Source organism: Alligator sinensis, unplaced genomic scaffold (assembly GCF_000455745.1).
Source record: "Alligator sinensis unplaced genomic scaffold, ASM45574v1 scaffold880_2, whole genome shotgun sequence".
In the NCBI taxonomy this organism is placed as follows: domain Eukaryota; kingdom Metazoa; phylum Chordata; order Crocodylia; family Alligatoridae; genus Alligator; species Alligator sinensis.
The window spans coordinates 433,535-460,107 of NW_005842934.1; the positions used below are offsets into that span (position 1 = coordinate 433,535).

General features: G+C 43.1%; 1 protein-coding gene across 2 annotated transcripts; it reads left to right on the plus strand.

Moving 5' to 3' along the window:
- The first annotated feature begins 6,215 nt into the window (after positions 1-6,215).
- On the plus strand, positions 6,216-26,573 carry SELENBP1 (selenium binding protein 1). Of its 2 annotated transcripts, XM_006036246.3 has the most exons (12): positions 6,216-6,342; positions 11,787-11,840; positions 12,925-13,037; positions 14,945-15,130; positions 18,384-18,504; positions 19,844-20,026; positions 20,839-21,017; positions 22,124-22,202; positions 23,332-23,453; positions 23,615-23,707; positions 24,436-24,554; positions 25,468-26,573. In XM_006036246.3, exons 1-12 carry the CDS (start codon positions 6,339-6,341, stop codon positions 25,628-25,630), a joined length of 1,416 nt encoding a protein of 471 aa, XP_006036308.1. In that variant the 5' UTR covers positions 6,216-6,338; the 3' UTR covers positions 25,631-26,573. The 2 variants fall into 2 exon arrangements, with proteins under 2 accessions (XP_006036308.1, XP_025048294.1); XM_025192509.1 differs by lacking the exons at positions 11,787-11,840; positions 12,925-13,037 and having other exon boundaries at positions 6,240-6,342.

The window sequence follows — 26,573 nt, forward strand, 5'->3', positions numbered from 1 at the left end:
TGAAATGACCTCTGAGAAAAAAACAAGCCAGAGGTTTTCAAACTGGGCACCAAAGTTTAGTAGATGTGTGAGACAATTTTAGAGTGTGGCACATGGGGTCAAGTCTGTAGGCTGGATCTGGCCTGCAAACTGACCCCATGTGTTAGGGCTGACCCATAGGTGGCAGAAGGCCGGGGCTTGGAGGGGCCTAGCCTCCCCAAACTAATTTTGTGGCAGCTGGCAACAGCAGCAGCACCAAGTTGCTGCTTGGTGTGCAGCCACGCCAGCACCCCATGCATGCTGAGCTCTGTGCGGCTGACTAAGAATACATGCATCAACCATACATGCATTGCACCACACAGAGCATGGTGGGAGTTGTAGCTCTCGTGCTGATGCATGTGCTCAGAACCCCCCTCCTTCCCTTCCCCCCATACTATTTTCTCTCTCCATCTATGGTCTGATACCATGCACCAGGTCTAGCTATAGGCCAGCCCTACACACTGGCCTGGTCCAGCACATGGGACTAAGTCATCTAATCCATGGGGCTCCCCATGGGTCAGAAAATTTAAAGAAGGGGCAGTGGAAGTGTTAATTGCTCCCAGAGCTGTAGGCAGTTACCACTGCCAGTGCTCCCAGGTCACTTAAGTTTTGAACTCATGGGGGCCCCATGGGCTGGATGACTTGACTCCAGGGACTGTAGTTTGAATTGCACTGATTTAAGGTTCTTCATGATGGACCAAAGGTTTGAGTTTGATCTCCGATCTGGGCTTGTGCCAAGGGCTGTTCTAGTTATAAGTGTGTACCTGGTTATTCGGGCTGGGGAGTTAAACACAGCTGAACGTGATACAGGCCACATCACTGTCTCATGTGCAGTTGTCTTCAGGAACTGGCATGCCTTAATCACACTCATCCAATAGACAAGAAAGTTTAAGAGGACCTTGGGGGTTTTCTTCTTTTTTTTTTCTTTTTTTTTTGACAATTTGGCCACACAATTTGCATTTGCAAAATGAAGTAAATACCAGTAATGCCACCTACTTTAACAGGGGTGCTGTGTACAGAAATGTGTCATTGTCAGTAAAGCATTTAGATGACAGTATAAGACTATGAGAGAATTACTTTTATATTTAAGTCTGGGATGGTGGGTATTATAGAAAGCCCAGGGCCACACGCTGAATGCAAATGCCAATGAGAAAAATTAAATCACAACTCACTTAGTAGACACAATAGTGGGTAATCTCATAATTGAAGATAATTATAACGCAATGCAAATTTAATTAATTTCCCTTTTGCATCAGCATTCTTCATTGAGACATTTCCTAACTTAAGTTAGGATTTTGCAATCTTAACAGTCTTTTCATGTAGTTGGTTTTTTTTGTTTTGTTTTGTTTTGTTTTGTTTTTTGCTGAATATAATTCTGCAGGACTTCTTATCTGAAAACCTTCCACGCATGAATTTTATATGCACCTTTTTAATCAGTGTCTGTCTCATGCTCACCTTCTCCACAACAGAGAAACTGTCTCAGTGGGGAGTTTTTTCCCAAGTTTTTTTTAAAGGGTTTTTTGTTTTGTTTTTTGTTTTTGCTGTAATACTGATTGCACAGTCAGAAGAGGTAAAGTAAATAAAATTGTTGAGCCAAATCCTACAGACCTGACTTAACAAAGATCCTCAATGGCAGTTTTGTCTAAGGACTGCAAGATCTGTGATTTTTTTTTTTTTTTACAAAGATCCATTTAAATGTCCACGGTGCTTTACAAACACATACAAGGTCATGCTCCCACTCCTAAACTACATGTATAGCCAAGGACAATTCCGATGATTGCTGTTTACCTTACTGTTTGTGATATTTATTATTGTGTTGGCTAACTATTTATTTGGCTCAATGATATATGACTAGTATAAAAGCTGAGGTCATTTAAGACGCATCCATATTTCATGAAGAATACTTGTGGCTGCTGCAGTGACAGAACAAGGTAGACAGAAAAACTGTTGCTTAAGTTTAGATTGCTTAGTTTGATAAATAAATTAATTGAATGGAGAGAGTCATCAGTAATGACGCAGATAGATTGTCAGATGGCTAGTTTGAATCCTGGCCAGGGCAACAGTGAACAAAAGTCATTACTAATTCAGGCTGTAACAGCTTGGTGACTTATGGGTTGTGAAATATGCTTATTATGTCCTTAATTTAATGTCTAAATGGTGATTATTACAGCTTATTTCTATTGTGATTACACCTAAAAATACTGATAAGAAATCATTGCCCCAATGTACAAAGCACTATGCAAACATAAAACATAGAAACTGTTGTTGTCCTCCAGAGCTCACTGTTATGTACTGATGTCAAAATCATTGGTACAGTTGTTAGTAGCCATAGTATTGAGACCTGAAAAATCAAAAAGGCCCAGACAGCTGAATGTATGTGCTATCTGCACTTAAAGAATTATGAACCAGAACATTTAAAGAGTTAGTGTCATAGTTACATAGTTGTTAGGGGCTTGGAGTTATGCATCCAAACATGAGGACATGCAGCATCTTGTGCTATTTAAGAATAGACTATAGTAAATCTCACAAAAAACTATAAATAAAAGTAATAGCATTTGAAGTGTTTGCTTAAGGCATGCTTCACATTCTGTACACTGCAATTAGCATGTCAGTTGTCACTGAAAAGTGCGGCTGGGTTAGCTATTGTTTAGTCTCCATGCTTCAGAGGTAGGATAATTGCTTCAGGTATGATGACAGACCCGAATTCTTCACATCCAGGATTGCACAGGGAGTGGAGGGGTTTGCATCTGTATGAATCTGGATGAGGGGGTGCAAAGCACCCTGTTCAAATTTGCTGATGACACCAAGATGTGGGGGGATGTGGGCACAACAGAAGGGAGCAACAGGCTACAGTCGGACCTTGACAGGTTACAAGGATGGGCGGAGGAGAACAGGATGGGGTTCAACACAGACAAGTGCAAGGTGATGCACCTGGGGAGGAACAACCGGCACCATACCTACAGGCTGGGGAACTCCCCTCTTGTCAGCATGGAGGTGGAAAAGGATCTTGGAGTCATTATTGACTCCAAGATGAACATGACTCGGCAGTGTGGGGAGGCGGCTAGGAAGGCCAACTGTACCTTGTCGTGCATCCACAGATGCATTTCAAGCAGGACCAAGGAGGTGATCCTCCCTCTCTATGCGGCACTGGTCAGGCCGCAGCTGGAGTACTGCATCCAGTTCTGGGAGCCGCACTTTAAGAGGGATGTGGACAGCATCGAGAGGGTCCAGAGGAGGGCCACTCGCATGATCAAGGGACAGCAGGGCAGGTCCTATGAGGAAAGGTTACGGGACCTGAACCTGTTCAGCCTCCAGAAGAGAAGGCTGAGGGGGGATCTTGTGGCCTGCTATAAACTAGTCAGAGGGGATCAACAGGCACTGGGGGAGTCCCTGTTCCCCCAAGCAGGCTCTCACCCTGGGGGTTTTTAAGAGGAGGTTAGATGACCATCTTGCTGGGGTCGTTTGACCCCAGTACTCTTTCCTGCCATGGCAGGGGGTCAGACTAGATGATCTGTCCAGGTCCCTTCCGACCCTAGAAACTATGAAACTATGAATGTCAGGAATGTGGGGCACTCCTCCCTCCTTCCCTGCTCTTTGGCACTCTCACTACTTTCATGGGGTTTTCAGAAATATTCAGTGTTAGTTGAACTCTGCCCCACTCCAACAGGTGAAGCTCCCACTTCTTCTTGCATATGACATTTTAGGATTACAACATTCGTAGATTAATATCTAAACTTAATAACCATTCAACTGCTTCAGGGCTAGCTGCATGGATTGATTTTTAGATCACCATTAAATGATCTAATTGGGCAGTCGTTCACAATGTGTTGCACTGTTTGAAAAATCATACCACAATTGCAACCCAGACTCGCTTTGATTCTCCACTTATGGAGTAGGTATCCACATTTTCCATGAAGTGTCCAGATGTGATTCAGGGAGGACCAAATCTTTCTCAGTAGGTTAAAACCTGGCTGGGGAATTGTAAGGTTAGTGACGATGTATTTCGGTGGCAAGATGGTATTTGTTCAGTCTTCCCTCCATTGTTTTCAGTGCTCTTGTTATCATCATAGAGTTTCTTGGCATATTTCCAGAAGGGTTTTCTAGATTTGAACCTATCCAGTCGTGGCATAGTGATGTCCTTGTTGATTGGGAGGTTTGGGTTACCGATGTTCTTATGGTATTCCCTCATGCATGCGGCATCGTAGCGGAGCTGTGAGGGAACAATGTTTGCTAGGACTGGAAGCCATGGCAATGGCATACTTTTTAGTATTCCTGATATAATTTGCATAGCTGCATTTAAAGGCGTATCAAAACAATCTTTTGCACAATTTTGTTCCAGACTGGAAAAGTTCCCACTGATTTCATAGCATTGGGGCCAGGCCATCTTTGAGAAGTTTTAAGTATCCCACACATTGTGTCAAAAATGTAGGCTCCTTATCCTCCATTTGAGGCCATGGGAATGGATACATAGACCTGTGTGCAGTTCCATTGATGTCAGCAGATCCTACAGGAGTTCTGTGCACATCTGACTTCAGGATCAGATTCTTAATGTGAACTTGGGTGCAGCTGAGCAGCAGATGCTCTGTTGATCCCTGGTATGGCTCTAGGTGCTGAAAATTAAATTACACGAGAATAAGTGGGGTTGTGCATTTAATATCTGGCTTGAAAAATAGCAGAACAGGTTTGTTCTTAGTCAAAAATAGTATGTTAAGAATGAAAAATTGAGGGGGGAACAGTATTGGGTGAACAAGGGTGGGGCTTCAGAAGAGGGGGCAGAGAGAATGATTAAGTGCATAAGTAACTATTAACATAGTAAGCAGTTTTGAGGACAGGGTGGAGTGGTAAATTAAGCTTTTCCTTGAGCAGTTCATTGTATTTGATTGAAAGATAAAAGTGAGAGGCAAAGGGAGCAGTGAATATATTATACATCAGGAGAGCAGGGTGAACAAAGAGCAAAATTACAGTAGTAATAGTTAACTCTTGTATCAGACTTTCTATCTGTTGATCTCCAGGCATTTCATGAATGAGGTAGCCATCATTATCCCCATTTTGCAGTCATTAAAGCAGAGGCCCAGAGAGTTTGAGAGACAAAAATTATCCTACGTGTTAGTGAAAGAGCTGGAAATAGAGCCCACATTAGTGGACGTTTCAATGGGTTTCAAATACAACTTGGATACTTTTTTTCCACTATTTACATGCTATTTGCAATAATTCATGCAAGTGCAGTTTTCTTCCTTTATATGTTTGTAGAAAATTAATTTCATGCCCATCTTCAAAATCAACTGAAACATGAAACAAAATACACCTTGTTATGTTGTTGGTTGAAGACGGTCAGTTAAGGTCAGAGTGTCCAGTCAGGAGGGAGAAATTATATTAGATGATTTAGATGGGCCCGCGTATGCCACTGTGGTTCTCAAATCATCAAAGGCACGCTCACAGCAAGGATTTCTCAAGCACAGACTAGGCTGGAATGTGTTTGCCCAAAGCAATTGAGTTAGCAACAAAGAAATTAAATTTAAAAAACAAACAAACACAGCTTGTATCTAATTTATAAACAGGCAAAAGGACTAAATTGATCCAATTGCCCATGTGCCTCTACCTGTCAGGCCCTCGGCTCAGGGGTTGGAGTTGCTAACACAGGGGTTTGAGATGAGGCTGTGGTTTCAGCTAATAATTTGCAGAAGATTTCACAGGAAAAATGGATCTGCTTGCAGCTGGTGAGTGGGAAGATATCATCCAGCTGTCTGACAAGGGACTGAAGAGCCACGCAAATGTTAAAACACAACTGCCTGCCAAGCAAAGACAATTAGCTGTGATCTGGTTAGGCATGCGTTGGCTACTAGGAAGGAGACTTGAGAATACTACCCAAAAAGAAAAGTTTTATAAACAGAACTCTTCCCTGCCCCCCATTAAAAGCAAATGGCTTTTCTCTGTATAAGGAGGGTTTTTGTGCTCACCACACACGACTACCCCCGTATACGTGTCTAGAGTACGAATAGAAGAAGCATGTGGGAAGTCCACAAGAATCCGATACAGCTCTGTGTTTCAAAAGAGAGCAGCAGGGAGCAGTAGAACCAAGTAGCTTCCTGTGGCATTAATTGGGTACAAGAAAGAAGGTATGTTATCCTAGTACCTCCCACGCTCTTTCAGCACCAGATCCTCCCCTTGGCAGCTTTCTGCTCTCCCCGCCCCTTTCCCTTGCATATAAGACCCCCTGAGAACAGCATTTGCTCTGCAAAATCCAGTGCTCTCAGGCAGACTGTGAACTGCTTTCTTTCAAGTCCTCCGCAGCTGCAAGATCTGACCAAAAGACAACCAGAATGGGTAAGAAATAGCCCCCAGCCTACAGGCAGGTCTAGGCAGGAAAAGACTGACAGATTTAGTTCATGGATCCAACTTGGACCTCCCTGCTGTGGGCTTTTGCAGGCTGTTGACCATGCACTTTGAAACTACCTATCCTTCCCCTGGCCAGGGACTAGTGCGTTTGTTTCTGAGTAGCCAATGCAGCCTAGAAATAAGTATAAACTTGAGTATGAAGTTCTATTCAAGCCAACTGTAAAAGTGGGGATCTGCTGCTTTGAGAGAGATCTGCATGTAGGGGAGAATCAAAATGTAACTTTCTGTGTACTTGTCTACTGTAGCTGTTACTTGCTCTGAAAGTTGCTGGAGGGTGGTGGGGAGAGGGGGTGTTTAGAAGAGAATTAAAATAGATTTTTTTTCCCAATGTGATTATTGATATATTGTGCTTCCCATTGTACATGACAGTGTGTTTGGTTAGATTAAAAACTCTAATCACAAAGACAGAAAAGGGAAACTGACTCAGTAAAACTGAACCTAAATTGTCCAGTTCAGCTCTCCATCCTGACTGTTTACTACGTTCTTTTCTGCGGATAGTAATGAAAAGGATTTATTTTTTCCTTTTTAAACACTAGACGCATATAATGTACTGTTACATATGTAAAGGCACTTCTTCTTAATGATCATAATATTTTTTGAAGAAATAATCAGGCAGGATGCTTATGTGATGCCATTGCCATGTACAAGTGACAAAAATGTCATGTTGTGTGGCTTAATGGCATTAGACTGTAGACATGCAAGAGTTTTGGGGTTTTTAAATGAGTTTGCATTGTTGCAAACTAAACTACACCCAAATGTAGTTTAGTTTGCAATGATGAATTGCAGCTATTAGTCAGCTCACCTCCCCGGCCGCAGGAGAGGTGGGCAGGCTCTGCAGAAAAAAAGAATCAGGCCACTCACCACTTCTGCCTTCAGAAGGTACCTTCTGAAGGCAGAAGTGGCAAGGGGCCCAATCCTTTTTTTCCAGGAGAAACTACCTGCCTCTCCTGCAGCTGTGGGGTGAGCTGCCGGAGGGCCAAGTGGCCCCTGAGCTGTGGGAGCCCTGGTCTTTCCCTCCATGGTGGTGGTACCCCTCAGGGCTGCCCAGGCAGGTTGGTAGAGGGCTGGATGCTGCCCCTGCTTGCGGTTGGGGAGAGTTGGATTGGGCTGGGTGCACCTCTGAGCTGGGGCAGCACCCAGCCCTCTAGCAGCCCACTAGTGTGGCTCCAGGGGGCACCGCTGCCATGGTGGGAAGGATCGGGGCCCCCTGCAGCTCAGGGGCTGCTCAGCCCACTGGCAGCTCACCCCCTGACTGCAGACAGGCAGGCTCTGCCTGGGTGCGGGATCTGGCCCCTTGCCATACCAGTGACAGAAGAATAAACCCCCAGTGTTTCAATGTAGGGGTCATAGAATAGAACCCTAAGGACTAAACCTCCATCATGTGTACAAGCGCCGGCAGTGAGTAAAGATTCATACTCCACACTTACAGGAAGAAACAATTTAGATCTGTGCCAAAACCAAGTTAAAGTGGAATGCTTTATAGATTTGTGTCGTGGGGGCTGAACTGAAGGTTGGTGCAGCCTTTCCAAATGCAGGCAGAAATTCAGTCTTCTGGAACACTTTGTGTTTGTGTGGAATAAGACCTTCTCACAGGAGCATGTTCCCTCATACTGCTAATGCTGATCTGGTGACTGGCATAATTGTTGCTAATATACCTCTTTTCCCAGTTCTAATTTATTTTCTCAGCAGTTTAACTTTGAGCAAAATTATGCCATAAAACTAACTTATTTGGCTCCCCCCGCTATATTTTTAATACATTACTGGTTAAGTCGAATGTAACCTGATAAGAGAACAGTCTGTTCATATTCTTCAAAGTAGATATCGGACATGCAAAAGTGGCTTTAGCAATCCCACTTTTCTAAAATGAAAAGCAAAATTGAGACCTAATACACATAAGTTTATGTAAGTGGGTTTCCTCATTCTGGGAGCCTGGTATGAAAGGGCTTTAATAGAATCTGACCCTGGAAATTAGTTTTAATTCCGGGTTGTATAATAAGCCTCTGTTTTCAGGGAATGGGCTGCGAGTTGTTTGTTTATAAGAACGACCTGTTAATAAAACCTTGGCACTTTTTAAGGCTTCTCTCTGGAGTTACATACACTCATATCTATAAAAAGGACGTTAAGTGGTGCAGATAAAGCAGCATGAAATATTTCAACATTTTCTATTCAGACTAACTTACTGGTACTTAAACTGAATTATGTGAGATTTGTGCTAACAGCTGATGCATTGGGTATACAGCAATCTCAAATTCAGCAAGCTAAAACCGTTTTTACAATGCAATTACCTGTTGTTCTAAATCTACACCCTCATTAGGCTGATTACCAGCAATGCCAGTTTTAGCAGAGTCTGCATGTTTGCCGTAGCAGATTAATGAATACACCTTGTAGCTCACTTTGTAAATTGTAACATTCGTATTGCTTAGACAATATTTCTTTTTGTATTTTGGAAGTTTTTTTCTTAAGACAAAAGTCCTAAATTCTGTCATTTGCATGGTATTCATTATCTTTGGCCTGCTCTGTGTTTTCATGGTTTCTTTGCTTTGAGGATCTCAGAACTCTACAATTCTCTAGGAAATTACAGGAGGGATAAATATTCCCAATTTTACCCCAAGCTCACAGTCAGTGACTGTTACAAGTATGTCAATCTCGACTGTGGCCTCCTGCTCTAACTGCTACATGAACACTTACAGCCTCCATTCTCTAACCTTGTACAGCTTATAATAATTACCTAGCAATTGGTGTGTTTAAAAAATACAGAGTGAAAAAGAACTGTGTTGATATGATTTACTAGAAACCCCATATCACAGCAATCATCAAAAGAACACCCCTTTTACAGTTTCCCCGAGGCCTAAAACTTGCCTCTCCTGTGGTGGGTGTTAGGGAAAGGAGAGCTTCAGGCCCTAGATAACTCATCCTTCATTATGTCTTACAGGAAGTTGTGGTTCACATTTTTTGTAATCGTTGTAAGTGTTGCAATAAAATGTCCACAAACTCTGTTATTAACTAGCACAGCAGTTCCCAAACCATGGAGCACATGCTGGTGGTGCCTGAAAAAGTGTCTGGTCTGTAGTGAGAGAAACAAAGCAGATGAAATGAAGAGCAAGAGCAGACACTGGGTCTGACTCCCCATGTTTCAGTGCCTGACACTGGTGTCAGTGATTGCAGAATGGGGCAAAAAATGCTACCACAATGAAAGTGGCCCTGTTTTACTGTCACTTGGCATGTCTGAAGGCAGGGCAGAGTGCAGGCTGCAGAGAATCAGGCCTCTGGGGGTTTCCTCTATGAAAAATGACAGAATGTGTTTTTTTCAAACTAATACCAGGTAAAAACATGCAGATTATTTGCATGCAGGTAGTGCTAAATCTTTCCAAAGAAGCACTTTCTCCCTTCCCACAGGAACAATATCCAATGACAGGTGGGAGGGGAGGTGAATTCAGAGGCACAGCAAGGCAGCTCCATGCTTGGGGCAGAGCAGACTGTCCCTGTGCTGATTGTGGTGGTGTAAGTAGCCGCAGCAGCAGAAGTATCTGTTTTTGCGCCACCCCACAAAGGCAGTGCCTGGAGCTGCTGCCCTGTTGCCCTCCCCTTTCAGTTATGCCACATTGAAGGGAAGTCATTCCCACGGCAATTGGTCTATTAAGATATAGACCACACTGTAGAAAAAACTTGAGTAATCCTGGTTTAGCAGGAACTTGCAAAACTTGTTGGCCCTTCGTTACCCATCCACTTCGGATACAGTCCAACTAAACAATGACTTAATTGCCAAGTGGAATTCAGTGTCTGACATTCATAGTCTTAGCCGCAGATTCACATAATTAATGTAAACACTTGTATTAATGTATTGCTCTAAAATGGTAGAAATGACAGCTTCATCCTAAAAAAACTAATTTTCTATTCCTGAATGATTCTGGCAGAGCTTACTGCAAAATGTTTGTGTGATCCTCAAACAGTCAAATACAATAGTTTATTGTAATAGAATATTTGAGTAAGTGTGGAAGGGAGAAAGGAGAACAGGAGGATTGAATTCATCCTCTTGCCCTAAATTATCTCTAGCAAACATTCTAGCTTTTGTGGGTTTTTTTTAATTTGTTAAAAGGATCTGCAAAATAATGGTGTGTTTGCAATGCTAATCTAGCATGGCTCTACTGTGTGCTTTGTCTCTGCTAAATAAGGTGACTGGGTAAAGTAAAATTAAGTTTAATTTCTGTTATTGCATCCACTTGTAATAAAGACTTAAGTCTTTTTTTTTTTTTTTTTTTTTTTTATAAAGCTTAGGGACAAATGAAACAGCAGCTTTTCCTTCCTTTCCCTATCTACAAATCCAGTTACATAAGAAAATGCTTAAGTTAAAATGTCAGTGCTAGGGTGCCCTTTTTTGAGTAAATCCAATTTTAATGTCATAAACCTCAGAGGAGAGAGAGTAGAATTCATGAAACAATTTCTTTCCTTCTGTAATTCTCTTTCCAGCTCCCAAAGCAGAGGCTTTGTACAGAGAGAATATGAGGTATACATTGAATCCACTGAATTCCTGATTTATCCTTTACAGAACCCAGAGACATTTATTTTCAGCTTCTCTGCTACTTCACAATGCCTTGATCTTTCTTCATCGTAATGCAGCCACCAGCCTCCAACTAGACATGTGTACCTCTGGTGCTGCTAAGCAGATTCCCCCATTGATAGCATTCAGGTTCCCCTCCAATCTCTTGGCTACATGGACTACCAGCTGCAATGCCTCTCTTCTGCTGGTTCCTGAATTAATAACTGAGCTGAGGATTGGTAGCAGGTAATGTAAGGGTGCAGGCTGGAGGTTTCTAGCAGGAGGAAGTGACTGGGAAATGAGTTTCTTGGGAAGGGAGCTAGTCCAGGTCAGACTTCCCACCAAGCAAAACTACCAGAAATCCTGGACAGGCTTCTGCAGAACTGCCTCCCAAAGAGCTTCTAAGCCCCCAGGAATGGCCACTTCTTCAAGGACTAATACTCAGAAGAAGCCTGAAAGTTTTCCACTTCATGGGAGAGTGGGTTGTTCAAATGGAACAATGTGTCTAGGTGAATGAAGGGCAGTGCATGGACCCCAGTCTCAAAAACTTGCTGTCATTTAAGTCTTCCTAGATCCCAAGCACTTGCTGTACTTGCCTTGGTGCTAAGTTGCAGAAAAGAGCTCCTTTAAAATTCAAGCTCTGATTTTTTTCCTCTCTTTTTTTGGGTGTTCAACCTGATACTTTGTGCTTCCTTTTCAGAGGTCATCAGCTTATTCAGCTGCTGTTAGAGTAAAGGGATGTGTGGGTGTTTGACATTTCCAGTACCCTCTTTTGAACATGTGCCTTTCCGTAACTTGGGAATCTCTAACTTTCACTATTATTATTTTATAATAGCAGAATGTGGAGAATGCGGTCCTGGATACAAGACTCCTTTGGATGCCATGAAAGGCAAGTCCGTATCAATTCTGGCTTGAAATCCTAGGGCATTGGTGAAAGAGTTGTGAGTTACTGCTGGATCACTTTAAAATGAAGATGATCCACTTCCATGTCATTAATTAGCTCTATACTTTGGATCCTCCAGTAGGTGGGAGGAAACTGTAAAGTGCAAGTAAAACCCATTTTCATCTTTGACCTGTTGCTGGTCAAGACTTTCAGACTGTGGCCTTGTGCCATAACAGGTTCACAGCGCAAATAGCTTGGTGTGGAGGGCTCACACACAGCAAACTCTGCTGTGTCTACGCATTGAAATACTGAACATTAAAACAAACAAACAAACAAGTTTATCATAACAGAGTTCCTTGCAACCTTGCTTTTGCCATAAATGGGACCTACACGTGGCTCGCCAGTGAAAAAAGGAGTGATTTCCTGTCCTCATTTCCCTTGGGGTATCCTGCATGGTTTTACATTGTGATCATTTTTAAGCCAGGCTTCTCTTACACAATGGGCTAATCAAGACGGGCATGTTCTGTTCCTCTTACAAATATGGAATCGTCAACCAAATTCTCACCCTCTTGAAGTAATTGTGCTGTATTGTCTTTGACCTTAGTAGAGCCATGAATGCAGGCTTGGGTATTTTAAAGGCTTCTACTCTTGCTGGTTATAATAACCAAGGCAGGGCTAGAGATGATGCATGACACCAGAGTGTACCTTGAGTAACTGCCACTAGGGGAGGGTGGACAAGTCCTTGTCAGGGGTAAGGGAGATCCCTGGAGCTGTTCCTGTTGCAATGACCTGTGCATCCCAAAGCCCCTTCAGAAGTACTTTTCTGAACCAGGGTTGAGTCTTTGGGCAGAGCTGCACAAAGCTGAAGGAGTCCCTTCCTTAGGCAAGGAAATCCCTTTCCAGCTTCATGCTGTCCAGAGCTTCCCTTGGAAACCAGGATCTGTAAGTCCCTGATGTAATTCAGGAGGAAGGACCCCAAGCTCCAGATGGGTAAATTCAACCCAGTAAAAAACACCTCCAAGGCTCACCTCAGTTTTTTTCTTTTAAACTAATGATTGCCAACTCTTAAACAATGCTTCTGCCTTGGCAGGTCCCAGGGAGAAAATCATATACTTGCCCTGTATCTACAGGAACACTGGGATAAACAAACCTGACTATCTGGCCACTGTGGATGTGGATCCAGAATCTCCATTCTACTCTCAGGTATCTCTCTGGCTGTACTCTACCCTGCTTCTGCTTGAGCTGACCATATGCCATCTGCTTGCCATTTATCACTACTCTCTAGGGGCAGCAACTTGTACCCCTGCTTGCAAGAGAAAAAACTCTGCATTTGTCATTATCCTGTCTTGCTGGCTAAATGGGTATCTAATGCACCTTTGGAGGACTTAGATAGCTTTGTCTCTCTTCTTTTCATCTAGAGCTCCCTGGATGGGCTTTTCTCTCCTGCCTGCACTCAAGACACTGATTTCCACCCCCCACCGGCCCCCCAAGCATGGCAAGGCAGCTGCCCTGTGTCAGTTGTGCTAACTCATTTTTGTGTTGTACTTTCTCATTGTCTTATCCAGAGATCCCTCCAGTCATGAAAGTTGGATTCAAGGACCCTGCCTTTTGTCCTATTTTGTCAGAGATTTCTTTTGTCCTTGGCTGCTTTTGGTTTTTCTCCATCACCATTTTCCAATAGACATTCCAGTGTTGATCATCAATATACATTTCATGCTACATTTCTTAGACATGTGCAGCCTATTCACAGTGAACCCTGAACTATGGGTAACTTAGCTGGTTTCATATTTCACTAGAAACTCAGAAGTCCACTCTCCTTCTCAAGATTCTTCATGAATTTAAGCCAGTTTATGAATTCACATCAAACTTCTCTGAAACTCTGGTGGCTTAGATACATGTTTGAGTTTTCAGCCATTTTCTCAACCTCAGCTAAATAATCCTCCAAGAATTTCTCAAGGCTAATGTATAAACTCTTATTCCCAAGAAGACTTCAAAGATTTCTTCGTGCAGTAAGCATTTGGGTGACTCCCTTTAAATCCACATTGTCAGTATATGTGTGGAAAGACTACTTATCTCTACAGGATCATTTTTGCTTGGGGCACTGGACAATTTTTTATCAAGTTCATAGCAAGTGTATTTTCCTGTCCAACCAATGATTCTATATTTTGTCCTCTATAAGACGAATGCATTCCCATCTCAAATGGAAAAGCAGAATCTGGCAGATTTATGAAGACTGTAGCTCCCAGTTATTTGTTAAAACTAGGTATTTTAAAACTGGTTGGTTCATTGTTTCAAAAAGTGTAATCTGCATTCCAAAATACTAGTTATTCGTGTGTCTTAAATTGTTATTGACATTTTAGACTTTGTTCTCCAATGTTACAAAGGAGCTGGGAAACAGTGTATCTGTTTAGACATGTTTTTCATATGTAACTCTTTCTTTTATGTAATTCTTACTATAGATTTTGCTGCAGGGGATTGAAGAATCCAGGTTCTTACTGGGACAATGGCTTTAAGAACATTTCTTAACCCTACGCGACATTCTACTGCAGATCAGCAGCCAGAATGCAACGTACCATTAACTATAATCAAATTGCTACAAGACCACGCTGTAACCACGCCAGCTTTTCCCAGACAGAAAGTGGCTGCCTTTGTGCAGTTGTTCTTTTCTCTCCACCACCATTCTGTGTTTTTTTGCAACAGCTGGATTATCTGTCTACTTTCCAAGTTTTAGATACAGTTAAAGCATATCATTATAAGACAAATGTTAGGACATGCGGATGTCCATTAAATGCAAAGTGTGGGGAAAAGAAGTGACTTGCCTAAGGTCATATAGTATGACATATAGAAAGCCAGAAATAAAAACCAAGAGTCTTGATCTCCGGGAGTCTCCCAGGCTCACTACTAGGGATAGGACTTTCCCTCCCCCTCTCCTCCAAAGCAGCAACTCTGAAAATCTCCACCTACTTTCTGAATTTACTCTCCGGATAATAACTATAATTCCCATGCCCCCTTTCCTAATCTGTTTTTATCTATAGGGCTGTGTCCCTTTCTCCGGGGCTTCCTGTCCTGATGCTTTGCTAAACCTGAATCTTAATCCTTTGCTTTCATAGGTGATCCACCGTCTGCCCATGCCCAATGTCAACGATGAGCTCCATCATTCGGGGTGGAATACTTGCAGCAGTTCCTTTGGGGATGTCAGCAAGAAACGGAACCGGCTGATTCTTCCCAGTCTGATCTCTTCCCGCATTTATGTGGTGGATGTGGGTACAGACATGCGGGCTCCCAGGCTCTATAAGGTATGTCAGAGGTGATACAAAGACAGGTGCCTTGCCTGGAAGATGAGAACTATGACTTCTACTCCAAAGTTGGATGGAGAGTCCAGAATACATTTTCAGGGCTTTTGTAAATCTAAACTTGTCTGAGCACTGAATGTCTCACAGTTTCTTAGGACAGTTACATGTACATGCAGGCTCCAAATTATTTTAAAAGAATGTAGCATTCAAAATCTAGCATTTAAATGTTAGGGAATGCCAGTATTCAGATGATCTGTCCAGACTTTATATACAGTAGTATGATCCAGTCTTTAACTACATGTTCCTAGTACATGCCCATTAGCTGCTAAATTGAAAGTACTCTGTTGAATGTATGCAAATTTCAGGGCCCTTTCCAAACTTCTTCAGATTTGGTTAGATTATCACAGGGACTATAAAACTGCATCCCTGACACACAGACCATCTGTATACCAGGTTTCAGATCCCTGTTCCTAAGCATGGCTTTTAAATGAAAAGCTTGAGCATTTTGTGCAAAATAATTTATTTTTCTCCAGTTTTATTTTGTGAGTGACTGAAGCTTTGGGCATGAAAATTTCCAAAAACAAATCTCTCTCACTCACTCACATTCACACATACACATACACTAGGACAAACAGTTTGGCAGAGGTAGCAGGAAATAGATCTTATTAACATGGTATTTCCCATTACAGTTGGTGGGACGCACCTATTATCAGTCTCCTATCATAGTTAATCTTCCAGCTTTCATAGGGGAAATTAGGGGGGAAATTAGGACTGGATGGGACCTCACAAAGCCATCTAGTCCAGCCCCCCACTCCCAGTCTTGACTAAACCACCCCAGCCAAATATCTGTCCAACCTGCTCTTGAAAACTTCCAAGGATGGAGATCTCAACTTCTCTAGGTAGCCTGTTCCAGTGCTTGACCACCCTCATAGTCAGAAAATCCCTTCTGATCTCTCTAACCTAAATTTCCTCTGTTGCAGCTTGAGTCTATTGCTCCTAGTCCTGTCTCCTATGGCCACTAAATAACCCTAGTTCTTTCAGCCTTTTCTTATAAGTCTTGCTTTCCATGCCCCTAATCATTTTTGTTGCTCTGTGCTGGACTCTTCAATCTGTCCACATCCTTCTTGAAATGTGGGGCCTAAAACTGGACACAGTGCTTCAGGTGAGGCCTCAACAGTTCTGAATAGAGCAAAAGAATCTTTATTTGCAAGTGACATTCCTGTTAATACAACCCAGGATGCTGTTGGCCCATATTCAGCTTATTGTCCACTGTAACCCTCAGGTCCTTCTCTGCAGTATTGCAGCCCAGCCAATAATTCTCCAGTCTGTATTTGTGTTTGCAGTTATTCCATCTCAAGGGCAGGACCTTGCACTTTTCTTTGTTGAATTTCATCGGAATGATTGCAGACCATTTCTCCAGTCTATCCAGGTTGTTCTGGATCCTAGCCCTGCCTTCCAGGGTGTCTGCAAATCCAGCCAACTTGGTGTCATCCACAAATTGAATTGTGCACTTGATCCCATTATCCAAATGATTATTGAAGATATTAAACAATACTGAAACCAGGGCAGACCCCTGGTAAACTCCACTTGATACCACCTCCAAACAGACCTTAGGCCAGTGGTGACTACTTTTTGAGCATGAAGGTCCAACCATCTATTATGGACCAATGCATTCATGTTACAGTGGAAAGTACTTACAGCACTTTTGTCTAGTTTATATTTCCTTAGTTTAATGAGTGTCATGGGAGACGATGTCAAAAGCCTCGCTAAAGTCAAGGTATATCGTCTACTACTCTCCCCTTATCCACCAAGCGTGTCACCTTATCATAGAAGGAAGTCAGCTTGGCCAGGCATGACTTGCTAGTAATGAATCTGTGCTGGCTGTTCCTGATCACTTTGTTCTCCTTTAGGTTCTTCACAATATATTCTTTGAGGACCTGCTGTATGATCTTTTCAGGTATTGAAGTTAGGCGGACTCATCTGTAATTCCTCAGATCCAACCTTCTTCTTCCCTTTCCTAAAGAAAGGCATTATATTTGCTCTTTTCCACTCATCCAGGACTGCACCTGACCTCCACAAGTTCTCAAAGACAGTAGTGAATGACACTATAATTACCTGTAGCCAATTCCTTCAGTGCCCTAGGGTGCTTCCCATCCAGCCCTGCCAACTTGAAAGCATCTAGCTTTTCTAAGTAATTCCTACCCTGTTCTGCAGTCACTCTAAGCTGTTTGTCTGCTTCCTTATCTTTGCCGCCATCAGCACTCATCATCTGATAGCTACCCCTATTTGTGGAGACTGAAGTAAAAAAGCTATTAAATATTCCAGCCTTCCCTGAATCATCCATAACTAGATTACATTCAGTGTTCGGTAAGGGACTTAATGTTTCTTCGGTCTTACTCCTACTTTTGACACACTTGTAGAATCCTGTTTATTGCCTCTTATGGCCCTTGCCATTTTAATCTCAAATTGTGCCTTGGCCTTCCTGATTTTTCTCCTCTTACACCCTTGGAATAACAAGTGACTACGCTGTTCCTCATGACTTAGCCAAAATTTAGCTATGTGCAATGGGGTGAAGAAAAATAAATATCTCTTTTGAGACGGAGACTTTCTTTGTTTCAAACTGGTTCTCAAGAGAAATTAAAATTGTCTTATTTTCCTTATGATCAGCACCACACTCAAATGCTTCTATCTGAAAACTGGGCACTAGTCTGTGTCTCTGACAGAAAGCCCAATAATAAAAATTTTGCTGACTATTCTGCTGCTGTTGCAATCTGGTTTTCTATCTAGATGAAAGCTAGTTGTCTTCTTAATATATCAAGAAAAACAACTAATTTCAGTGAATCGCAGACAGACTGATTTTTTTTTTTTTTTTCAGCCTTACTGTGTAGCACTGAACCACTGGTTTTATGTCTTTTGACTATGACCATGTTTTTAATGTTGCAGCATGGTACATTTTTCTTCAAGAAAATAATTAAAGAGATTCACTACAAATAAAAATAAATACAATAAAAAATAAATGCAAAGTAGTATCTCCAGTCATGTAAAGCATTGGGATTTTCTCAGTTCTCTCTCGTAGTCTCCTTCTCTTTGTCCAAGTCCAGAGCAGATAGTAGCCAGGTAGCCAAAACCTGAGAACTCTTCAGTGTTCGAAGATAGCAAGAGACCCTTCTTAATGGGGTGGGGTTGATGCTTTGTTTTAACTCGGAGGGAGGGGACTGAGCAAGAAGAGGCTTGACTCTGTGTAAACTCTCTTTAGGCTATCGAGCCAGTGGAAGTATACTGGAAGTGCAACCTGGCCAATCCCCACACAAGTCACTGTCTGGGTAATGGTGAGATCATGATCAGTTCCCTAGGCGAACCATCTGGCAACGGAAAAGGTATTTATTTCCATAATCATTCAGGGGATGGCATCTTTGCTGCAGAAATAACAGGCTACCAGAGTTCAAGCTAAAAACTAAGCTTTGTAAGAAGTTCCCAGTTCTTTTGTGCAGGTAGCCAGCTTTGCTGTACTGAATCATACAATAGATACTTGGCCGAGGGAGTAAATAGGTCAAACATCACAGGTACTTTGAAAACCCATGCCAAATGCCAATATGATTCAAACCTGATTTGGAGGACCTGCTTCTGGGCTACAGGACAATTAGATTCTATGGAGGTTCAGTCCTTGAGCCTTTAGATTCTAAGCAGCTGCATGTGTTTGTGAAGTAGGCAGCTGCCCTCATGATCCATCAATACAGCTTACTTAACCCTATTTCAAATATATCAACTTGTGCTGACTTTTTACTGGCGAGGTAGACTTGAAGGGCTCTGATACCCATCTTTTGTCTCCATAAAATGTTCCATGTCTTATTGTGTGGAAGAGAGAAACTTCCTCATTTGGCACTTCCAGCTGGCAATGTTTCCAAAGTTCATGTTTAAAGCCCTTGTGGGAGGCTAACAAACAGAGCATTACTACTTTAAAACTCATTCCTTAATATCCAAGCAATCGTTTGTCAGTTGTATGTGAATGGCTGTGACCCGTGCTCCCTTTCACACTGGGGGTGTCTTTCGGATTGTAGGCGGTTGTAAAGACGTATCGTTTCACGTTTGTTTTAAGTACAAAGATGAAAAGAGTGGGTGTGAAACCTTCAGGACCTGCTTTAAGGCAGCTTTGAAAGAGTCTTGCAGGTCTTATTGGTTTACAATAACAACACTATTGGGCCAAACTGGGAACTCAGCAAATAGATTAAAAAAGCTGGAAAGGGCAAGGCAGGTTTCTTTTCCAGATCAATGCTTCAGTTCCCCTTTTTCCAGAAAGGCAATGCCAGCATGCCTGGGAAATCAATCTTAATGCAGCTAATCAGTGTCAGTAGTCCTACAGTATAAAGGCATATCAATTGGTGGTATGGGTGGCTTGTTAGGTGGATATTTATTTGGCTAAGAAATTCAGCATTGGAACTTAGGGAGGGGAGGTGTTTTAGCTTGACTTTTATGCTGAGTAATCCTGCTTGCTGTTAAAATGCCAATAATCATGCTTACAGTAACGGGCACAAAAACCTATCCCCTTCCAAAAACATTCTCCACCCTTGTGTAGGTGTAGCAGGCTATGGATTACTTTTAGAAGAGTTCCTTTTTATTTCTTTTGTTCCTATTTATATCATTACTCGTGTGATCATGTTCAAGCTGTTAACTTGAATGATTCTCTTATAAAATATGTGTGTATGTTTATTGCATTAGGTGGCTTTATTTTGCTGGATGGAAAGACCTTTGAAGTGAAGGGAAATTGGGAGAAAGGGAACAAGATACCTGCCCTTGGCTACGACTTCTGGTACCAGCCACGGCACAACGTCCTGATGAGCACTGAATGGGGAGTTCCAAAGTACATTGCAGATGGGTTTAACCCAGCAGATCTGACGAAAGGTGAGAGAACATTAATTTAAACACTCTGGGGAAAACCCTGACCAGGATTGTGACCAGTGGCACCTCTATAGATAGTGAAAACTGCTGACCTCAGGAAGTGTGTAGGCAAAAAAGACCTGTAAGCACTGTCTGCTGGACCTTTTTACAGAAGCTACTAAAGATTATACTGAGTGGCTTACACCAAGCCAGGCATGCTCACCTACCCTGGTCATTCTTCACATAGTGTAAGCTCTTGACTCTGGTGTTCAACCTCAAGTTTTCCAGGTATATTTTAAAAGTGTACTCTGTTTTTGAAAGTCAGCTGTGAGGAGGAGAAAGGGGCACCTCAGTTTAGGTTCTCCTCCCTTCCTCTCAGAAGGTTATTGTGCTTCTCCTGATCGCATTGAAGATCAATGTTTGCATGAATGGAATGTCAGAGACTGCTCATACTGCTTGAGTGTATTTTGTTTGGGTGTGAAGACCTGAAGCCTCAGTGGATGGACACTCTGTCCTCCAGGCTCCCACCAAACATGGTCTTCCATGTCTTCTACTGTATGGTGGCCATGGAGACATGATACAGAGAACCCCACAATCTGATGCTTGATGCCTCGCCCACAAAGAGTTTTGAAATGAGTAGAGATTCTTTTGTTAGGAGCAAAACCCCACATGCTGTCCTATAAAACACTTGGAAGCCCTCACCTATAATTGTATGCAGTTGCACTAATTTTCCCTGCCAGAGATATTCAGATAGCTGCTGCACACCTGGAAATGATGATTCTCCAAAGTTAAAGGCAACTCTTCTGATGTCATGTTTGTATGACTTGATTCCTCAGGGCGCTATGGCCGCTACATTAATGTGTGGGACTGGACTACTCATGCTTTCATACAAGCAATTGATTTGGGGGAGGATTCCATCCCACTGGAAATCAGATTCCTCCACAATCCTGACGCTGCAGAGGGATATGTCGGGTGTGCCCTGAGCAGTGCGATCCACCGTTTCTACAAGACTGAGGTAAGGACTTTGGCAGGAGGCAAGGCTCAAGTGGGACCCTGTTTCAGGGAGGCTCCAGGTCACTGAGAGGGCAGCTGATTTCAGTTAGAAAGAGCCGTCAACCAAAACTCTTCTAATGAGGCATTAAGTTTAGCAAAGTGGAGAGGCTGTATGAAACCACCACCCTCCCAGGCACGGAGGTGGACTAGGAGGTCCTGCTCTTTCTCAAAGCAGGGCAAATAATTCAGTGCTAGTTAGTTATGTTAGGAGCTCCCACAAGCTTTTAATATTCTGTCTGCAGAGTTTTACCCTTGTGAGGCAATGAGATTCTGGGAAGTGTGCAGTAATCAGCGAATCCTAGATCTGCAGTGCTGAGACTCCAACAGGAGCCAGCATTTGCATGTAAACCAATGTGTCTGCAACTTCCACCTGCTTTTAAAAGGAATTGTTTGAATCTTGAATAGGTGAAAGTTCTTTCCAGGAAATTAGTTGTGAGAGCAAGTAAGCTGAGAGAGATTCATTTGTATCTTATAGCAGATCTAGAAAATGACAGAATTGTCACCAAGAAGCAAAACCCAACTTCAGGTTGATGGTTTTGTTAGTAAAAAACATTTTGCTTAACTGACTTTTCAGATAACAACTCTACTGTAATTTGCTAGATGCTGTTACAATAAAGTAATTGGCACTGTGGGTCCTACATTTTTCCCCAGCCATGTTCTTTCTGGCATGAACTAAAGGCTTCTGTAAAGGACAAAAATGACCCACTTCTGTGGAAAGAGCCAGCCTAGCCTGGCATCATGTATTTTGCCCCTCCTCCCTTGAACTCTTTATTTGGGTATCTTTTGGAGCTATTGTAGGTGTGCTGTTGTTGACGTCCAACAGACAAGTGCTCTATATGTTAGATAGTAAGTGACCAGGCAGAATACATGTATTCTGGAGCCTGGTCACTTACTGATGCTTCGTCGCCATTGTTAATGCGTATCTGTAGTACTTGTGTGTTGCCTTTATATGGGCTAAGTTAAGCATATGCTCTTGTATGCTTACCCTGCTGCTATCAAGCATAACTGAGCTTCTGTTGACTGACTAAAAGGAGCACGGGTGATATGTACAGTTTTGTTCCCCTGCAGAAAGGAACCTGGGCAGCTGAGAAGGTGATCCAAGTTCCCAACAAGAAGGTGGAGGGGTGGCTTCTGCCTGAGATGCCAGGTGAGTGGAGGAGGGCTCAAGATTTGCTTCTTAAACATCCTCAGCAGCAATATAGATCCCTGACCATGAAATACTTACCATACCAAAGACATGGCGATGGGTTATCAGTACTGCCAGTGTCTGGGTGCATGCTCCAAAAGAAGCAGGTGCCCTTCTGAAGAGGAGGTTGCACAGACTTGCCATTCACAGTCTTTCAAACTGCCAGCATGCATTATCATTTGGAGTCTTTTTGGCTTGGCTTGATTGGGGTAGCAACGAAGCTGACCAGTGGCTTTCCATTTTTCTACAGTGCCCTTCTGACTGTAAGCTGTATCAGCCTGTTAACATCCTCTTTCCCCCCACAAATAGCAGTCATTGATGTGAAGGTTTATGAATTGGTGATTGCTAAATGATTGTATTTCAGGAAAGTCTTCTCCAAGGAACCTGAGAGCCTCTCAGCTAAAATGCTAGTCATCAAGATCCTACTCTCAGAGAAGGATTATGTTTAGATTCACCAGTGTGTACCTCTGCCTTTGGCCCATTTGGAGTATATTCTAAACTGTCACCAGTTGCTAGTTGGGAATACCCTAAGTTAGAGCCAAGGATTTTTGTGGGTGATTTATTGGACAAACTGCATGGTTGGGGTAAAGTTGGTGAAGCTTTCAAATGCAAGGCATTCTTTATCAGGCATGAGGACAGAAGCATAACTTCCCTCAGCCAAAGCATAGCTTCTGCTAAATGGAAGCCAAATGGGCTATTCTTCTGATCCTCTCTGCAGAAAATCATGTTTGGTCCCTTCTTCCAAGTTGGCTCTCTAGAACTTGGTGGTGGTATCTGCTGTGGAAGGAACTCCTGTAGGCCCGGCTTTCAGCAAGAACTAAATGTGGTTACGGAAGGTGGTACTGAATGAAATCACAGTAATCATCTGGGACCAAAAACCAGGTTCAGATGGGGATAGAGTGATAGCAGCAGTACAGCTCACACTTATTTTTGGTGGGGCCTGGATCTAAGGTCTTGCCTTGATGCTCTGTCTGGTGTACTAACAGTCATGAATCTGTGGCTGTTTGGACCTTGTTTGCTGTTGCTGCTGTTGGCTGTATATTTGCTGTGTATTTCTTGCCTCCTCTGCTGAATGTTCTCTTTTTTTAAGGTCTCATTACTGACATCCTCATCTCCCTGGATGATAGATTCCTGTATTTCAACAACTGGATCCATGGAGACCTTCGTCAGTATGATATCTCCAACACCAGGAAGCCCAAATTGGTTGGACAGGTGAGGCAAGTTGCTGTGGTTGGGTACACTACCTCTGTCTCCTCTTTAGAAAGGGAAAAGGACAAGTTTCACTCTCCATGTAAATACCTTGGCTGCCTGGCCATGTATCTTCTATGCCTGGAGTCCTTGCTCCCTTGGTGACAACAGACCCTTGCCTACAGGTGTTTTTGGGAGGCAGTATCATCAGAGGTGGGCCCGTCACTGTGTTGGAAGACCCAGAGCTGCAGTGTCCGCCAGAGCCATTTGTGATCAAGGTGAGCAACATTGGCTGCTTTCTCCACCAGAAGCATCACATCTTAGTACTGTTTTGCTAATTCCTTACTTCGTTGTGTCTTGCGGGCCTAGATTGTACCTGAAGGTGTGTCTTGCCTGAGCTGGCTTAACATAGCTTGGGTAGAAGATGCTGCAGCAGAGGTTTCAGACAAGCCAGCTGCCTGAGGGGGTCCCCAGAGGCTTGTGTGAGCCTTTTGGAAGCCTGCACCCCTACGTTCTCACTGCTGTTGAGACAGAGTTGGCAACATGGATGCTAGCTTAGGTGGGAGTATGTGTCCTGCAGCCACAACTCTCCACAGCAGCACAGCCATGCTCTTAGTAGCTGTCTTATGCCAGTATATGTCCCCTGTATAAATGCCTGCTTCTGCCAGTTTTCTGGAAGAAAAAGTCCCCTCCAAGGACAGAATGATTTTTTACCTTAGTAAAGATTGAAGGATTGGGGCCTTTCTGACTTAACCCAGTTTCCACAGCCATACAAAACCCATCTCTCATACCCTTGAGCTTAGATTTAGGCACGCAGTGAGTCTCTCTTTTGAAATGGTTACCAGCTCAAATGAAGAGGTTTTCAATGGTTTTCTATCCAGGAAGGCAAACTCCTGTCTGCAGGAAGTTGATCCTGCTGGACTTCTCTGCCTCACCCTCCTGTTGCATTCTTCTTCCAAAGTGAGAACACTGGCAGCTTGTTACCTTGTTCCCATTGTACCTCCAGGGGAAGAAGGTCGCAGGTGGACCTCAGATGATCCAGCTGAGCTTGGATGGCACGAGACTGTACGTAACCACTTCCCTTTACAGTGGATGGGACAAGCAGTTCTACCCAGACCTTATCAGGTAAGAAATGTTTACAGGTAGGCGACCCCAGGGGCAAGAGCCTGTTTCCAAGAGCTGCTTCTTAGAAGTAGGTGATGCTTATGTCATATTGTAGAGAGCCTAGGTGTTTCTTTTCAGGAAATTCTTTTAATAACTTAGTAGTTTAATACGTTCTTTTAATCTGAGAAGGGCTGGGGGAGTGGGGAGTTGACAGAATTCATGCAGCACTACCATTATGGAAGATGACCTAGTTTGCTGGAAACTATATAGCTCCAAAAGTACCTTCACAGACTGTCAGGAGTGTTGGTTATAGCTGTGTTGGTCTAAAGACAGAGGCAGACAAGGTTCTTTGGGTAAAACTGATATCTTTTATTAGACCAAATAAAATAGTTGGAAACATTCTTCTTTGCAAGCTTTCAGGTACAAACACCCTTCTTCAGGCAGAGGAAGTGTCTTCACAGACTGCATCTATGACAGATTTTTTGTTTACAAAGAGCAGACAGTAATCTTCCGCATGACCGCATGGGGGCAGATTACAGCCCATCACAAAGTAGTCAAATATAAGAAACTTCTCTTATGCATTGGCAATTCTAGGCCAGGTTTTTCAATGAACCACTGTAATTTGCCTTCGAGTGACCCTCAGGTCCCTGCAAGACCATTCAGGGTAATGAAAGCCTCACTGATGATGTCTGTTCTCCCTACTGGAAAGTGGGCTCCAGACTGAGTGAAAGGCCAGGACTCCAAATCTAAGCAGAAGCAAGTGCTGATGTACACACACACAGGAGTTAGGACTCATCTTTGCTCTTGAGAAGACTTCTTGCTAAAACAAAACTTCTGGGCCTTAGTCTGGAAGAGAAGAGCCAGGGTAAGGAATCTCTTAAAATAAGATGTGACTTTAATTTTTCCCACCACCTGCTTTCTTGTCCCTCTCTAGGGAAGGCTCTGTTATACTGCAGGTTAACGTGGACACTGTGAGAGGGGGCCTGACAGTGAATGAAGATTTCCTAGTGGACTTTGGGAAGGAGCCCCATGGGCCTGCCCTCGCTCATGAGATGCGCTACCCGGGTGGAGACTGCACTTCTGATATCTGGGTCTAATCCTGCTCTTTTGATATCCACCCCCTTCCTCCCCACCCACCACCTCTGTCTCTCATTTTCTCGTATTTAGCATAGATATGCAAAAGGGCATAGATGGACGTAATCAGCTGAGGTTCAGTCCATCTGTCAATCTGATGCTGAGCCTCAGAAGCTCTATCCCTCACACGATACTCTGGCTGAAGCAGCCAGACGAGTCTCTCTGAACCATGAGGCATAATGCCTTGCTTATTTCTCTACCCCTTCCTATTCAAGAGGGGTCCTGTGTATTCACTAATGGCCACAATCACTAGGGAACATAGTTAGATGTTAGGGGGAAGTTGTGCTGATGTCTCCACCAAAGGATTTTAGCAGCTGGTTTCATGTTAGTCTCTCTGAAGTGTTATTACAGGTACCTTAGCATCTTGCTGACCTTGCTTATCTGGCTTAGCACTGAATTCTTTTGTGCCTCCATCTCATAGTCCAGCAATAAGGAACCCATAACCTGCCAGCCCAGGGACATAGCCAGGATCAAATACAATCAGCCACTGAGGCAGTGCAGAGGACCAGCTCCTCAAGATGAACTGATTTAGTTACTCCTTTTTAATTTTGTACAAAAAACTGGTGGAAGGTTGTGGGTTTATCTCTGCAGTAAATTTTAATCATTCTACAGTTAGGTGTTGTTGATATTTGAAAAGTAAAACAGATGAAGGTAGGATGTGGATTGAAGTGGAGTAGCTGTTCTTTATAACTCCATGTCTGTGTACCCATCTCCTGCAAAAAGAGTGCCTTGATCCAAAGCTTATCCTACCCATGCATTGGTCAGTGCTTTATTGCACGATGCAGTGTGAGCTGGGCTTGCCCATGTTCACAAAGCAGGGAGCTGTGTCCCAAAGCTGGATTGGATTTCCTCTGTGTGCAGCCCTGCTTTAAAAAAGACAAATAATAAAGTTGTTATTTGCACACA